The sequence below is a fragment of the Malurus melanocephalus genome, unplaced genomic scaffold (genome assembly GCF_030028575.1).
Source record: "Malurus melanocephalus ecotype Western Australia unplaced genomic scaffold, MMel_1.1 scaffold_763, whole genome shotgun sequence".
NCBI lineage: Eukaryota > Metazoa > Chordata > Aves > Passeriformes > Maluridae > Malurus > Malurus melanocephalus.
In genome coordinates this window covers 62433-78496 of record NW_026623995.1, presented here as the reverse complement: position 1 = coordinate 78496, position 16064 = coordinate 62433, and the positions used below count along the sequence as shown (strand labels likewise).

The 16064-nt window shown below is 42.4% G+C and overlaps 1 protein-coding gene across 1 annotated transcript in view; it reads left to right on the top strand.

The window, feature by feature from the left end:
• Positions 1 to 16064, top strand: part of STAB2 (stabilin 2) — a 79716-nt gene that overhangs the window by 34844 nt on the left and 28808 nt on the right. The window contains exons 21-37 of the mRNA XM_057384977.1: positions 127 to 220; positions 407 to 565; positions 901 to 996; positions 1627 to 1722; positions 3367 to 3414; positions 5679 to 5815; positions 6212 to 6326; positions 7218 to 7295; positions 7439 to 7531; positions 7665 to 7772; positions 8802 to 8933; positions 10346 to 10471; positions 11046 to 11102; positions 12264 to 12359; positions 13733 to 13928; positions 14404 to 14499; positions 15565 to 15610. Of these exons, the coding sequence (XP_057240960.1) occupies positions 127 to 220; positions 407 to 565; positions 901 to 996; positions 1627 to 1722; positions 3367 to 3414; positions 5679 to 5815; positions 6212 to 6326; positions 7218 to 7295; positions 7439 to 7531; positions 7665 to 7772; positions 8802 to 8933; positions 10346 to 10471; positions 11046 to 11102; positions 12264 to 12359; positions 13733 to 13928; positions 14404 to 14499; positions 15565 to 15610 (1773 nt within the window). The remainder of the gene's footprint in view (positions 1 to 126; positions 221 to 406; positions 566 to 900; positions 997 to 1626; positions 1723 to 3366; positions 3415 to 5678; positions 5816 to 6211; positions 6327 to 7217; positions 7296 to 7438; positions 7532 to 7664; positions 7773 to 8801; positions 8934 to 10345; positions 10472 to 11045; positions 11103 to 12263; positions 12360 to 13732; positions 13929 to 14403; positions 14500 to 15564; positions 15611 to 16064) is intronic.

Here is a 16064-nt window from a genome sequence, read left to right as displayed (position 1 = left end):
ACTTGCATCACGATTCCAAGGTTACCAATTTTAAGCTGCCTATAAATAGCAAGTTGCAGTGGAAAACAATCGCTTGGCTTCAGAGCTGTCCTGTCACGTGTAACACCCCTGCTCCTGTCTCTGTAGCTGTGTTTGCAAACCTGGCTATGAGGGAGATGGCTTCAGCTGCAGCAGGGTGGATCCTTGTGCTGCTCTAAACCCTGGTGGCTGCAGTGTCAATGTAAGTACTTTTCCCCCAGAAAAGCAGCCAAAGGGGAAGGTTTGTCCGGAAATTTTGGCGGAAGAGCCGCAGTTTTCCCCGGAGCTTGAGGCTCTTTGCCCAGATGTCACCACAGCTCGGACGAGCCTTGTGGTACAGCCAGCTGTCCCCAAAGTGTCCTGAAGGGCTGTCTCTGCACCTCCCCAGGCTGAGTGTGTCCATTSGGGCCCGGGGGAGCCCAGGTGTGTTTGCCAGGCAGGATGGACGGGCGATGGAAGGGACTGCTGGCCCATCGACAACTGCCAGCTGCCCGCCGCCACCGGGTGCCACCGCAATGCCACCTGCGTGTACATCGGGCCAGGCCAGGTATGTCCCTRCAGTGTCACCTTCACAGCAAGTCCCCAACCATTGTTTCCTGCCCTGTTTCTTCCCCAAAGCTCCTCTCCCCCACAGCCACAATGACATTTCCCCATGGTGCTCCTTAAASCCCGCTCTCCCTCCTTTCCACGTGGCACCAAACACGTTCTTGGTGAGTGCATCAGGAGRTGTCAGCTTTAAAAACCTCCTGGAGATGTTAATCAGTGTCATTCCAGAAGTCAGCACTGGACTGCAGAAACACAGAGAAAATGATCCCCCACGTCTGCAATATGCACGTTGTTTTAATCATTTTAATGAATTGCTGTGTTTTATTGGAACGACAGAATGAATGTAAGTGCAAGGATGGATTCCARGGGGATGGAATTGAATGCACACCCATAAACTCGTGCCTGGAACAAAATGGAAAATGCCATCATCTGGTGAGTAATTAATCACTCCCTGAACAAAGTGTTCAGATACATATCACACCTCGCCTCCTGCGCACGACAAGGAATTTATTTGCCWTTTCAAGCCTGCCATTTCTGGTTGAGAAAGCACTTCCCAAGMAGTTCTACAAGCACCAGAAACTGTGTGAACCACATGCAGGACAGACTGCAAGGGCTGCTCCCAAATCTGCCTGCACAGAAGGATTATCTCAAACCTGGAATAAATAAATACTGTTYCTCTACCAGCAATTACAAATCCTGTTGGGATATTTGCCCAAGTCAGGCTTTATCAGCAGCTCAAGTGGGGCACAGGGACAGGGCTAAAGGGAGGAGCACTGGGGAGCAGAGGATGGATTTGSCAGAGCTGAGTGAAAGAACAGGGCCCAGATTGTGTAGGAAAGCAAGAAAAGGTGGAGGAAAGGTTTAAATCCCTACAGGTTTAGTGCATGGTGGGTGGGTGAGGAAGTTAGTGTCCTGTAGGGATGTGAGAACACCCATGGAAGATGGCACAGAGATCCTTTGTGAGTTCATTCTTGTGTATAAATGGATTGTAGCAAAAGGTTTTACAGGCCATCCTGTGGYCCCTTGAGCATCTGACAAATCCTTTCTCTTTCTGCTTCAAAGGCAACTTGTGAGTTTGAGCCTGCTGGTGGCTGGGAGTGCGTGTGCCCCCCGGGATATGAAGGGGACGGCAGGACCTGCTATGGGAACGCTGCAGATGTGAGTGAGGGGATCACCCTGTCAGAGCACTATATATATATATATATATATATAGAGAGAGAGAGAGAGAGAGAGAGAGAGAAATTACTTTCTCCATATTATAATATATACAGTATTGTATATTATATATAAATTCAATATATTAATGATTCATATTATAGATTATAATTATATATACAATTATTTTATCCATATTATAATATATACTATTATATAGTATACATATTTTAATATTATAATATTCATATCATATATAAAAATTATATATAATTATTCTATCCATATTATGATAAATATATTGTAGTATTCAGTATTGTATATTATATATAAATTCAATATATTAATTATTCATATTATATATTATAATTATATATACAATTATTTAATCAATTCTATAATATATAATATATTATATAATATATATTAATATTATATTATTAATATCAAATACATAATAGTTATATGTATAATTATTTTATCCATATTATAATATATATACTATATGATCTATTATTTTTATATTCTATATGTTATTTATATTCTATATTATATTTAGAATTATTTACATATTAAAATTTTAATATATAACTTATAGTGATAATTATAATTACAGAATATATTATTGAATTTATATTACATATAATATTATTTATATAATATACATAACATATATATATAGTTGTTACTATAGTTGTTGCCTTTATAAACAGTCAGAAAAACACAATGCCCACCAGTGCTGCCTGCAGAGAGCAGTTCCAGTGGGAGACACAGCCTGAAACATAAATGTTTTYAAAAACATGGCTTGGAAAGGGGCCTAAGGGAGCAGAGAAAGTTTCTGGCTTAAAAAAAAAATTGAAAATTTGAAATTTAAAACAAATTGAAAAGATCTTCAGGAGTGCTGAGCACTCATCTCTCAGCTGGGAGTACCAGGCACCCAGCTCTTCTGAAGTTCTGCCCCGCAGCCTCTCTCGGTGGAAATGATCAGTTTATCATGTTGAAACAAACTGTGCTGACCCACAGGCAGAAAAAAAACAGAGCTAGTAAATTGGTGGAATAAATATGCATTTAACAGCAGAGGAAAAATGGAAATAGCCTGTGTGTCAGCCCCTGGCAATGATCCTACAGGGCTCTCTGCCACCCCTCCAAGTGTCATCCATCCTGCTCTGAGTGCTGGGGCAGAATAAAGCCTGGGGGATGTGTAAGATGCTGCAGATACCCGTCAAAACAACACACATTTCAATCCATTTTGCACGGAGCTGAGGAAAGAATTAGATTTAAAATCACAGAAATTAATGCTCAGCCTGGGGCCAGTACACAACRTGTGCCAAGGTCAGGCACACACCAAAGCAATCCATGAATTTCAGGAGTTGGTAACTCACCATTCCCATTACCAGGAAATGTCAGTGTTAGAAAAACAGGAACATCCTCCTTTTTCACAGAAAAACATGGAATGTCCTTCCTTTTCACAGAAAAACATGGATGTCCTCCTTTTTCACAGAAAAACATGAACGCCCTCCCTTTTCACACACACTGGAAATCTCCTCCTCATGTCACATCATCCAGGCCAGACACAGTGGGTCACACCACAGCCAAAAATTTTAATTACAGCTCACAGCCTCACTGACCTCTCTTCTTTCTGATCAGGAGCTGTCCACTCTGTCAGAAGCAGCTGCATTTAACCAGTGGGTTAAGGTAAGCACGTTTCGTGCGTAATTTTTTATTGTGTTCAAGTTAGAAGAAATGAATGAGCCTTGYAGGGTTTAGAAATGGGAACCTCACAGCAATTTTCCCATCAGAGGGCAGAAGCTGAGAGGCCTCAGGTTGCTCAGTCCTGCCCAGCCTGACCCTGGGTGTCCCAGGGATGGGGCATCCACCACCCCTCTGGGCAACTTCTGCCAGAATTTCATTGCAAAAGAGCTTCTTCCTTATATCTACTCTAAATCCACACTTTTCCAGTTCAGAACCATTACCCCTCATTCTTTTGCAAAAGGTCCTGCTAAAAAAACCTGCCCCATTTTTCTTATTAGCTCCCTTTAAGTGCTGAAAGGCCACAAAAKRTTTCCCTGGAGTCTCCTCCAGGCTGAACAACCTCAATGAGGAAAGAGATGAACTTGTTTGGCTCCAGATTACGGAAGAAACACCAAATTAGCTTTTAAACCCCAAAATTCTGGATACGCTGGGTCACAACCTACTTTCTGTTTTCACATGCCATCATTWATCACTGGAGCAGCAGAAACATCAGAGGTCCTACCCCACTTTGAGAATAAACATCAAAACCAGTTTCTCCTACAAAGAGCTTAAAACCTAAATATAAGAAGTGTGTAGCAAATACAGAGCAAACCAAAAAGAGCAGTGAGGTGTAAATGAGCAGCAGCAGAAGCAGAAGTCACAGCACATTGGWTGCTTTCAGGCTTTTCAAAGTCAGATTTTAGGTTTTAAGATCATTAAATCACATAAGGAACTACTCAGGGAACTTCTTAAGAGAGCTCAGTGTGGTTGGTTCCACTCAGTTTTCTGCCTAGCCCTGAGTTCAGACCTCAGCATTGGACACTCTACAGAGAAATTAAAGAATTTAAAGAAATGGGCACAGCAGGAAATGCTGTTCACCTGCTAATGAGCTCTTTAGATAACGAGGGAACAAATCAGAGGGAAGATTCTGTGGATTCTGCTGAAACAGGGACGTGGAAATTTCTTCTACACGGCAGAGAAATGCTGTCACTTAAAATAAACATTGGTAACTACAAACATGAGCAAAATAGGGAGTAGGGAGACATTACCCATCTGTGTTTAAAAACTCATCTGTGGGTTTTTAACTTTGCACTTGAGCAGGAATRTGATGTTTACCCCTTTTCATAACTACATATTTTTCTTGCTGGTCAAGAAGGATGAGATGGGGAAGTTTGTTGCTCTTTCTACATTTAAATATTTGGAAGGTGATAGGGATGATGGCCAGAAGGAAAGATGATATTAACAGAGACAAAATTCCCAGCTATTTAAGGGAGCTGATTCCCTTCTTGACTTAAAACCCAAAATGGGTAATGAAGGACTATCCAAAACCAGGCAGCATTCCAGCTGCAAAAASGTAGAACCCTTTTCAAGTTTTGCAGCATCAAAACAGGCAAATTGTGGAGCCTGTGAAAAGTTTGGAGAACCCCATCTTCAGAAAGATCACATTTAGCTTTCTATTTTTTACTTAAAAAAAAAAAAAAAGAAAAAAAAGCCACACAACTGGAAAAATCCTCTCCTCCTCTTTCCATCCTTAAGGCAGATAAAAACATGGAAGATGAATTAATTCATGCATGCTACAGATCTTTCAATCCCCATCTGAAATTAGAGTTGTCAGCAGCGAGTTTTGCTGCAGTGCTGGTGGGGCACAGATGACTCTTGGACATCTTGAAAAAAATCTCAGCCATGTCAAAAAGTCCCCTTCTAAATAGGAACRTTGTGCCATGGGAGTTTCTTATTTAATTAATGAATAAAATAAATAAATAATGGAATTATTTCATCATTTCTATCTATTAAACAGCATGGAGTGCTCTGTGAGAGCAAGTTCCTTGAATTTATCACTAACCACAAGCATTTTATCACCTAATTTTTTAACATTTGAGTGCATAAATATAGAACCTATGACCAAGGCTAACTTTGTGGGAGTCAAGTTACATGTGCCATAATAAAAAACAAYTCTGAGCATTATTTCTGCCCTTTAAATGCTGGCAATGTATTCTGTAAAAACCAGAAACTCATTTGCCATTTTTGTGTAGCTCTAACTACCATTGTTCGAGTCATTGCTCAGCAAAATAGCTTTTCCTCTCCAGGCTGGTCACAAAGCACGTCACCTTGCTTCAAATGTCACCAGCTGCTATTTATAGAGCASCCTCAGAATGAATTATTTTACCCTCAGAATGAATTATTTTACCCTCAGAATGARTTATTTTACCCTCTTTGCTTTCACACAGGAGGCCAAGATAAACTCGGTGCTGTCCACTGCCTCAAACCTGACTGTCCTCGTGCCTTCTCTGCAAGCAGTTGAGGACATGGATGAGGATGAGAGAGCCTTTTGGATGTCAGAAAGTAACATTCCAACTCTCCTGAAGTACGTTAAGTGTTTGGTTTTATTGTCTGTTTTTCTTATTTTTATTTAAGTGCTTTTTATGCTAAGCAAGCCTTTGGTTTGAAGCCACTGGAGCAAGACAGGCATTTTGATTTTAAAGAAAGGACATAGGATCCCCCTTCTAGTTCCAGTGGTATCAAYTGAGCAGGATTTGCTCAATTTGCAGAATTGCAACAAGTCCACTGGGAACAAAGGCATTATTTGGATTATATCAGAATTATATTTAAAGGCCAAACTAGGATCAGAATGTGGCTGARAAAGGTGTTGCGGAAGCAATTCCTGTTTAAAACCACAGTTTAAACATATTTATCTAAAATAAGAGGAAAAAAAAATATGGGGAAAAATAGAAAACATTCAAATCTATTTACTTTCCTTTAGGTATCACGTACTGACAGGAGCTTACAGCTTTGCTGATCTCCAGAATTTATCATCCTCTGACGTGCTGCCAACATCGCTRCAGAGCAAATTCCTACATTTGTCTAAAGAAAACGGGGTGAGATGACCTGCAAGCCACTGTGGTATCACACACCAAAMCCTCACCAGTACTGCCACTGCCTTCCAAGTATTACAAAACCACACAGACATTATGGACCTGTATTTTAAAAGATCCCTCACCATAAAATTAAAATAAATTAAAATTGGGCCCTCTGGGAGAAGGATTAGCTTGTTTTTCTCTGCCACTTTACATCACTGAAATTATTTATAAGGTTATTTATTATAAATTTACTRATTTCCAATGTCCCAGTAGCTGCTGCAAACACTGGACACTCCAAGCAGAAGGGCAGTCCCTGCCTGGAGCAGCCTGTGTGAGCTAAATTAAGAAAAAGAGCATAAAGAAAACCAAATTCCTTAGTTTAGGGGACTGGGAAAGTGGGAGGAAGCAGTGATAACACACATATGGAATTTGATATCCCTAAGCCACCTGAAGGTATTTTTAATGGTAAATAACCACTATTTAAATAAATAAATAACCTACAGCCCTGCCCCCTCAGCCTTTTTATTAGGTCAATGCCATTTTCTGAGGAGGGTTTCCTGGGAACACACAAGTCACATTTAAGCACCTCATTAAGGGAGCAGGGAGCTTCCCCCACCCCATCCCCCAAAGGTAAAACCATGAACAGGGTCCTTCCAAGCTGCCCAGAGTGGGAGGGTGGGAATCASCTCAGAGTTCAGCCTGCTCTGGGAACCCCAAGAAACCCCTCCAGGGCAAGCAAGGCCAGGCTTTTGCCAGCCCCATCCCCTGTAAGTGATTCCCTGAGGATTCCCAACCTCTGCAGCACCCTGGGCCAGCATTTGGGAAGGTGTGGAAACCCACAGAGGGAGCTGCTGGGGAAACACAACCCCAGGATGCCAAAACAAACCCTCTCTGCTCTCCCCCCTGCAGAACCTGACCCTCGAGGGCGCCCACTTTGTGACCAGCGACATCGCCTCCACCAACGGGGTCATCCACGTTATTGATAAGGTGTGCAATCACATATTGATCAGGATTTGCTGCCCTGCGCCACAAAACTATCGACCACCTTTGGRAAAAGCGTTTTGCCCAGAGCAGCACTCTGTCCTGCAGCTGATCCCTGCAGGAGATGTGGGATATTTGCCTTTTTCCAGGTGCTGACCCCGCTGCGCAGCGCTGTCCTACCGAGGCTGCTGGAGCGCCTGGAGCAAATGCCCGACTACTCCATCTTCAGGGGTTACATTATTGTAAGTAACAATGATAATTTCACATCATTTACACGAGGTTTTCAGAGCAGAATAATGCTTTGTTTGCATTTTGGACTATCATCAGACTGTCAGTGATCGTTTTGATTTTTTTTTTTTATGTTTTTCACAACAGCAATACAACCTGGCAGATGAAATAGAAGCAGCAAACACATACACAGTCTTTGCCCCAAGCAATGATGCCATAGAAAATTACCTAAGGGAGAAGAAATCTGCTTCTCTGGTATGTATTATCCACAAGGCTTGTCTTGACAGYTCAATATTTCATCTCTTTTCAAGTGGATGGGTTACAAGGGCACAGAAACAGGATGAGATTTGTTTTCCAGAAATCCAGTAAGTTTGGTTTTATCTGTAACACCATTTTTTCCCCATTTTTTCATGTTTTTCCCCATTTTCTCCCACTTTTTCTGGGTTTTTTCCTTTTTTTCTTGGTTTTTGGGACCAAAATTCCGATAACGTTTTCTCACTATTTTCCCCATATTTTCCCCATATTTTCCCCATATTTTCCCCATATTTTCCCCATATTTTCCCCATTTCCCCCTGTATTTTTCCCATTTTTTCACATATTTTCCCTGTTTTTTCCCCATTTTTTCCAGTTTTTCCATCTTTTTTTGCCCAGAATTCCAGGATTTTCCCCCAGCAATCACTTGTGGTGCACAGAGGAGGTGCACGTGGCTCCCGTCGCAATTCCCAATTTCTCCACCTGCTCCAGATTCACACCTTAATGGGTGTAAATCTCAGTCTTTATTGGTGAAAGATGTCCTGAATGATTATATAGATAGATATAAAAACATAAATATATATATAAATCACTCCAAACATTCACTCAACAGTTTATTCACCTCCAGGTTCTTCAGGGTTTTCCAAAGGAATAAGGAATGGGTATGAAAATATTGTAAAAGCYCTCATGGGTATGCAACTCTTGATGTCAAATGAACCCATAAAGTTCAGAGCCCTAAAAAATCCTAAAAAATCTAACGTTTCATTGAATCTATCAGCCAGGATCTATGCACATAAACAGATACTACAGGCTCAAGCAAACCTTGAKCCTCCCATTTCAGTAGCCTTTCCCCCTCCACTGTTGATAAAATTTCATAATTACAGGAATTCAGGCCCCTCCACAGGAGGAAATATGGAATAACCTGCCTGGTGGAGAGGCTTCTCTTTAAATWCAGGCAATCTATGTTTGGCTTACACCCCTTGGAGTTTTCATGCCTTGTTTCATAACTCTGAAATAATTTKGTGTTTGCAGGATGAAGGTCAAATCCGCTACCACGTGGTGCTGGGCGAGAAGCTGCTCAAGAATGACCTGCACAATGGCATGCACAGGGAGACCCTGCTGGGCTTCTCCTACCAGATTGGCTTCTTCCAACACAACAGCCAGGTACTGCTGTCTGCTCTAACTGGAGGAAGCAGGTTTCCTGGTTTTCACAAATCCAGCTTGGACTTTAAACCACTGTGGAGTCAAAARGAGCTGTGCATCCATCGTTAGCTTGTGAGACTCAGCAGCACCAAAGTTGTCACTCAAATGCAAGGCCTGTCGCATTCAAAGTCAGCCTTGAAGGTGTCTTTGATTGAATTTGATTTAATTAGTGATGTTCACATTCAGCATTGAATTTTAGGCATCTGTSTCTGGCAGCTACGAGCCTGCATTCCAAAACAGTCATTAATCTGACTCCAAGAGCTGATAGAAACTCGCCCTCAATTATAAATCATTAATTCTGTGTTTTCTAAAGTTTTCTGTGGATTCACTACACTTTCAACCCTAAGAGCTCAAAGCAATGGGCAGCAAATAGGAATTGCCTTTCAGTGCCACTCATGGAAAAATCAGACAMAGCAGGGTCAGGATGGGAGCTTGGTCCTCCTCCTCTGTGCCAGAGCTCCCTCTGAGCACAGGCAGACAGTTTCTCACTCTCATCTTCTTCATCCCTGCTCTCTGCTCTGCCCAAGTGAGTCTACCTGCAGTGGGGCTGTTCCTGGTGAGAGCACCATGGCAGCTTTGAGATGATGAAAGAGAAGAAAGAGCAGCTGCTGGGAGGGTTTCCTTGAAGCCACTCACCCTCCAGACAYACCAAACTCACCTTTTGGCACGTCTTAGGTTTCTCCTTCATGGCCTTTACACCCYCTGCTGGAAAAAGCTCCTCTGCCAAATCCTGTAGCCAAGAAATTTGAAGAGGCTGTGAGGTGCAGTGAAGCTGAAATAGGAGCAAKGGCCTGATATCAACTCCTTTGTGGGTTTTCCTTAAGGGATCCCAGTGCATTTCTCCCTTTCTTCCACCTCCCAATGCTGAAGTTTCTACAGAGCCATGGAGCACCTCTGCTGCTCTTGATGCCTTAGGATTTCAGCTTCTCTATTTCCATGCATCTGTAATCCTGTAATTCTTCAGTGAATAACTCCAGACTCCACAGACAGTGCTGAGCTCCTGCTCTCCCATTTTCACACAAAACAATTCCTCTCCAGCCCCAAACTCAGGGACACCTCCCTGAGCCAGGCCCCAAGAGATGGAAACAACAGAGAATTGGGGGAGCCAAGTTGGAGTTTTTGACTGCATTGGCTGCAGCTGCAATTGGAGGATTCAGCAAATCCCGATGTGCAAATGGACAAAAGTGAGAAAGGGTGAAAAACCTGTGAGCCATTGTCCATTGTGGGTGCAGCCCCTGGGACTGCCCTGAATGCACCTGAAGGCCCTGCAATAAATAAATAAGCTGGTTTTCATCCTCTGAGTTTTGCCTGGCCTCTGTTTTAGGTAGCCAGATTCAGGCATCACTCCCTAAGTGATTTCATTTCTCTTGCAGCTCTACGTGAACGATGCTCCCCTGAGCTATGCCAACRTTGCAACGGACAAAGGAATTATCCATGGGCTGGGAAAGGTCCTGGAAATCCAGAGGAACAGATGTGACATCAATAACACCGTGATCATTGTAAGTACTCCTGTCCATACAGATGCTTAAAGACCCATCAGAGAGACCTACAGCTTGGATATATAGGATAGGAATGCACACATTTGCCACAAAGAACATTCCTGGCAGAGTTTTTGCATCCCTTCAGACAGCTTTAGTCCTGAAATCAGTGTTCTGACAGCCTGGACAAAATATAATCAGGGTAGTTCAGGAATTAAAAATTCCTGTGCTCTAATTTTCAGATAATATCAGTAATGCACTATTCTAATACATCTTCGTAGCCAGATCACTTGCTYATAAAGGGGGAAGCATCAACTTACAAGAGAAAATAAAAATACCCAAGTGATCTTTCCTCCTTCTTCCCCTTGGGAGAAGGATTCCCATAGGATATCCCCCAGAGCTGCTCATAGGAATGAATTTCCTTCCTTGCTGAGCAGGACAGCTTCCCTCACCATCTGTACCAAAGGGGTTATCCTGACAGTGCACCTCGAGGATGAGATTGAGAAATACAGCTGGAAATCTTGCTTTTTACATGAAACAACCTGCCTGCAGCTCTGTGCAGTCTGTTAACTGCCTCCCATTYGTGTCCCTTCAGGAAAAGTGCAGAATTTGTTCACAGCCATCAAGYTGTCCCCCAGGAACAAAAGAAATTGTAAGTATTTTTTCATTAACGCTAGGCTGGGATTTTTTTAATATCAAAACTGACTATAGATGCATTCAATCCTGTTTTTAATATAATTTACTCAGTTTCAACAAAACTGTAATATTTACTTCAGCCTGCTATGTACATTGCTGATAGTAAATAGATTTAATCCGTCCTCAGGGGTTTTTTTTTTTTTAAATCTACCTGGAATCAAGGTAGCAGAAGGGCAGTTTAAAGATAGTTTTATCTTTAAAGACCAGTTTCTCATGTGCATGGGAACAACTGAAGGCTCCTCAAACTGCAAAGTTTACCTCTACCATGCAAAATTGAGGGACTTAAACATGGTCTGGACTAGGCCTGCTCCAGGAGGAATTACAAAAAAACTTCTCTGAGCTCCTCGAAAAATTTGGGCAGGGCAAACTCAATCTTTCCCTGCAATGTGCTGTAAATTAAGGTCACAAGGAGATTATGGAGACTTTGGATGGCCCARCACATCAGAACTGCAGATATTTAGGGTTTCTTGGTATCTAACTGATCYGTGGAAGCCCCTCCATTGGGATTACATGAGCACATTTTCCTTTACTATTTGTTATTTTTTWAATTAATTATAACAGCAATGGTATTCCAAAGCAGATCAAGCCCCACCCACCTCATAAAAGTACTTGATTGGCAAAAACAAATTTCAGTCTTTGTGTGTAAAMCCCATCTCATTAACATTTCCTTTGCAATGAACAGCTGGATGGATGCTTGTCTCAATCTCCTCACAATGTGCAGCAAAATCAAAAGTTTTCTTCTGCCAGCAATCTCCCCCAATTTTTTGTTTAAATCTGGTTGACAATGTTTCAACAGCTGTGYTTGCAGAACTTCAGAGAAGAATTAAAAAGATCAGAAAATGTGAAAAATGAAAAAAAAAGTTTGTAAAACTTCTGAGCAAAGGCAGTGTTAGATATCTTTAAAACACCACAAAACACTGAGTTAAACTGATCATGTCTTCACTAGAAATTATTTAGCTAACACATTTTTATTTCTGGAAAAATTTCCTTCATTTTCAGTGTGAACGTGTGAGTCAGTGCACCATGCACATCAAGTTAATGTCCCATTTTTTATAAAGATTTGAAAGCAGCTGATCAWTATCATTCAGAAGTGACTTTTTCTCCAATGTTTGCTCAGCCAGGGGAGAAGAAATACTGTGTGCTCACGGAAAACCACATGAGGCAGTACACCATCCAGATCGGGTGCCAGCCCAAATGTGCCAAAACCATCATTGTGAGTACAGGGGTGAAAACCAAGAATCCCCCATGCCTGGAATTCATCCTCCTCGTAATTCCCTCCATACACAGCGTGTCCAGGCAGCTCCTGACTGATTTATGGCTTTATTATGGCTTTATTTATGGCATAAATCCTGACTGATTTATGGAGAGTGGGAGGAGAAAGGCTGATGGCAGCTGCAGCACAGGAAGGAGCACAGTTTTGGGAAGGGTGACCCTGTGTCTGTCCCTAGCAATCCTGTTAGATGCTGAAGGCACCTGGGTCCCACCCCAAGGACAGCAGAGGAGTGTGGGCTCAGAACAGCAGAGCTGATGTGCTGCTGAACATCACAGAACCATAGATTGGTGTGGGTTGGAAGGGAGCTCAAAGATCACCTCGTTCCAACCCCCTGCCATGTGCAGGAACATTTACCCAATGAGCAGGTTGATCCAAGCCCCCCAAAACCTTGAACATCCAGGCGTGAGGTCCCCCATAACTTCTCTGGCAAACCTCCTACAGTGCCTCAGTCAAGAATTTCTTCCCAATATCCCATATAATCCTTCCATTTGAAGCCATCCCYCTTCTCCTATCACTACCAGCCCSTGTAAAWACYGTGGGAAGCCAGCAGGAGACTGCAGCATCCTCTCGCCATGGCCTTGGATGTTATAGATAAGGAGCTTTTGTGTGTGACAYTTTACAGCGAGAAATAGAGATTTGTACCCATTAGRCAAAGGTAAARGAGCTCAGCTGCTGTAAAAGGAGACGTTCAGGTACAGCTGAGGAGCATTTGTGAGAGCTCAGAGCTCTCCAGATGGGATGGAGTGTCCAAAGGAGATGCTCAGCTGCCAGCAGGATTGTGGAGGAGCCATGGAAGATTCTGGAGAGAGAGTACAGAGGGCTGTGCTGATGCCTTAGGATTTTCAGTTTCTATATTTTCATGTGTCTGTATTCTTATACTTCTCTAGTACAGCACTAAAAACTACTGTTCTCCCATCTTTAAACAAAACAAKCCCTCTCTAAACCTACATCCAAAGACACCTCGCTACCTCAGAGCCCCAAAACATGTAAACAACAGCGAATTAGAAAAAAAACAAGTTTAGAATARTTAACATCATCACCTATAAAAATCATTAAATAATTAAAACCCAATATGTTAMTAAAACAAAACTTATAAAAAGTAAAGATCTTGTACCCAAAATCCTCAAAAAAAAGCTTTTGCCTGCCCTAATGTACCAATAAGCCTGTTAAGCCTGTATTAAAGTTATCTATTCTCATTCTCTTAACTTTGTCTAGCCTCTATTTCAAATTAGCCTAATTAATCAGTGCTGCGAGCTCCTAAAGGGCTGACAATTGGCACTGCTGAGTTTGACCCTGCTTTCCTGCCTCCCCAGAGCAGGCAGTGCTGCGCGGGTTTCTTCRGCCAGCAGTGCCAGCCGTGCCCGGGAAAGGCTGGGAATGCCTGTTTTGGSAACGGGATCTGCCTGGATGGCATCAATGGCACGGGCAGCTGCCAGTGCCACCAGGGCTTCCAGGGCACCGCCTGCGAGAGCTGCAGTGAGGGCAGATATGGACCYGGCTGTGACCAAGGTACTGAGCACCCCCAAAACACCCCGGCCTCTGCTTCTTCTTCCCCTTGCATCTGCCAGCCCTATCCATGCTGGCTTCTGGGAAGGCACAGTGCTTARAAAGCATCTTKAGCCCMTTTTCTRTGCCCATTTTGGGGTTTTCTCTCTGATCCCWTGGCTGGGTCAGTGCCTCCTGCTCTGGCACATTACAGATTTGGAACATCACCCAGCAAGAAMAATCCTCTTTAGCAATTAGAACAATAAAACACTTAGGAAATAGAACAATCCTATTTTTCACCAATGCTTTCCCATTAAAGTGCAATTTCAGACCCTGAATTTTGGGAATGGACAAAAGATAAGCACGGTTTGAATTTAGATTTATCAAGCAACTRGGAGCCAAAAGGCACAAGAAAAAGGGTTTCTTGAGCCAGCCTAGAGCAGAATGTGCCAYCCCTCACATCCTGCCAGGGACAGTGACTGCCCCTTCTCTCCCACAGTGTGCACTTGTGTCCATGGGAAATGCAGCAGTGGCATCGACGGGGACGGCTCCTGTGAGTGTGACCCTGGCTGGAGAGGAGTGACCTGTGACACTGGTGAGTAGGACCTGTGACACTGGTGAGTGGTGACCTGTGACACTGGTGAGTGGTGACCTGTGACACTGGTGAGTGGTGACCTGTGACACTGGAGTGACCTGTTACACTGGTGAGTGAGTGCCCTGGCTTTTTTGTTTTCCTGGGGTGACAAGTCAGCATTTTATAAAATGACAGAACTGCAGCCAGATCCCAGCACAGTTTCCCACGTGCAGTGAAATATTGGTCACATTCCTTCATTGTGGCAATTAATGAATGTCTCATTAGACAGCCACGAGCTGAGGTACTGCTTGTGATACTGAAACACCCTACTTGGCTGATTCTCACTCTCTATCTGTCCCAAAATATCCCATTTATTAAACCTAGATGTTTTCCAAAGCAGGATTATCCAGCACRTTTTGACCCTCGGATCAAAAGCCTCTCAAGTGCTTCAATAAGTTGATTTAGCTTTACAACAGCAGATATTAAATTATGTTCTTGCTAATGAGATACAAAATAATTAACAAATAAATCATTTTGTGCTGGCTTAATACAGCTCCTATATCCAATCAAATTATATTCTATTTAGACATAATTATAATGTATTCAGCCACTATTTGAAAACTCTACCTATAACAGTAAAAAATTTAAAAATGTTGCAAACGCATTAATAATAGTATTCACGATCAGTTTTAATTTTCTCAGGGAAAAAAAATATTGGTAAGTAGAATTTTATTTCAGTTGTAACATCTGAGAAAAATTTCAGTTCCTTTAGAAAATCTACGCTTACATAATTTAGACTAATAATATTATAGATTCACCAGACTAAACACAGATAAATGACAACAGGTGAAAGGTTTTCCTGACAATATGATGCAATTCTTCCTTGAAAATGAATTGAAGTGGAATCCACTGATCTGAACAGATGAGGTCTCCACACAGAGGGTTTCTCTGTAGAGATGGACTGAAAGCACAATTATCTGGCACAGAGCTCAGGCTCCCCATGGTGGGAACWGGGGACTCTGAACCCCACAAGGATGTTGACCCAAAATTTTGATCCCTGCTTCTGTTTTTTTTTTTCTACTGCAGAAATCAAAGATGATGCATGTAATACCTCGTGCCACACCAGCGCCAAGTATGTATGAAATGCACTTTAGGGGAGAGGGGGGGAAAAAGGGAACCTCTTGGAGAGTCCATCCTGCTCCTGGCCTCTCAGCAGAAYATCTCACAGAGATAAGGGACAATGTAAATCTAAAATATATGGTGATGAGGCCAAAAAATTCAAAGCTCTCCTCTTCACGTCCAAATATGCAAACCACAACAAAAAAATAAAATGCTATCACCAGTCCAGCACCAATATTGGGACACTAACTCATTTCCAAAGAGCAAGTGACCCCCACTGACGGTCATCTGCCCCCTGCTCAGTGACCAGACAGCAAGATTTACACTGCCCAATASATTTTTTTAAAAAATCAAGGAAAGTTGGTTAAAAAGATGACTGATCTTCAGCAGCAGCTCTTCTGTAGGATCTGAGAAACCAGAGGGACAAACCCCCTTTTTCCCAGATGTGGGTCATTCTCTCCCCACCG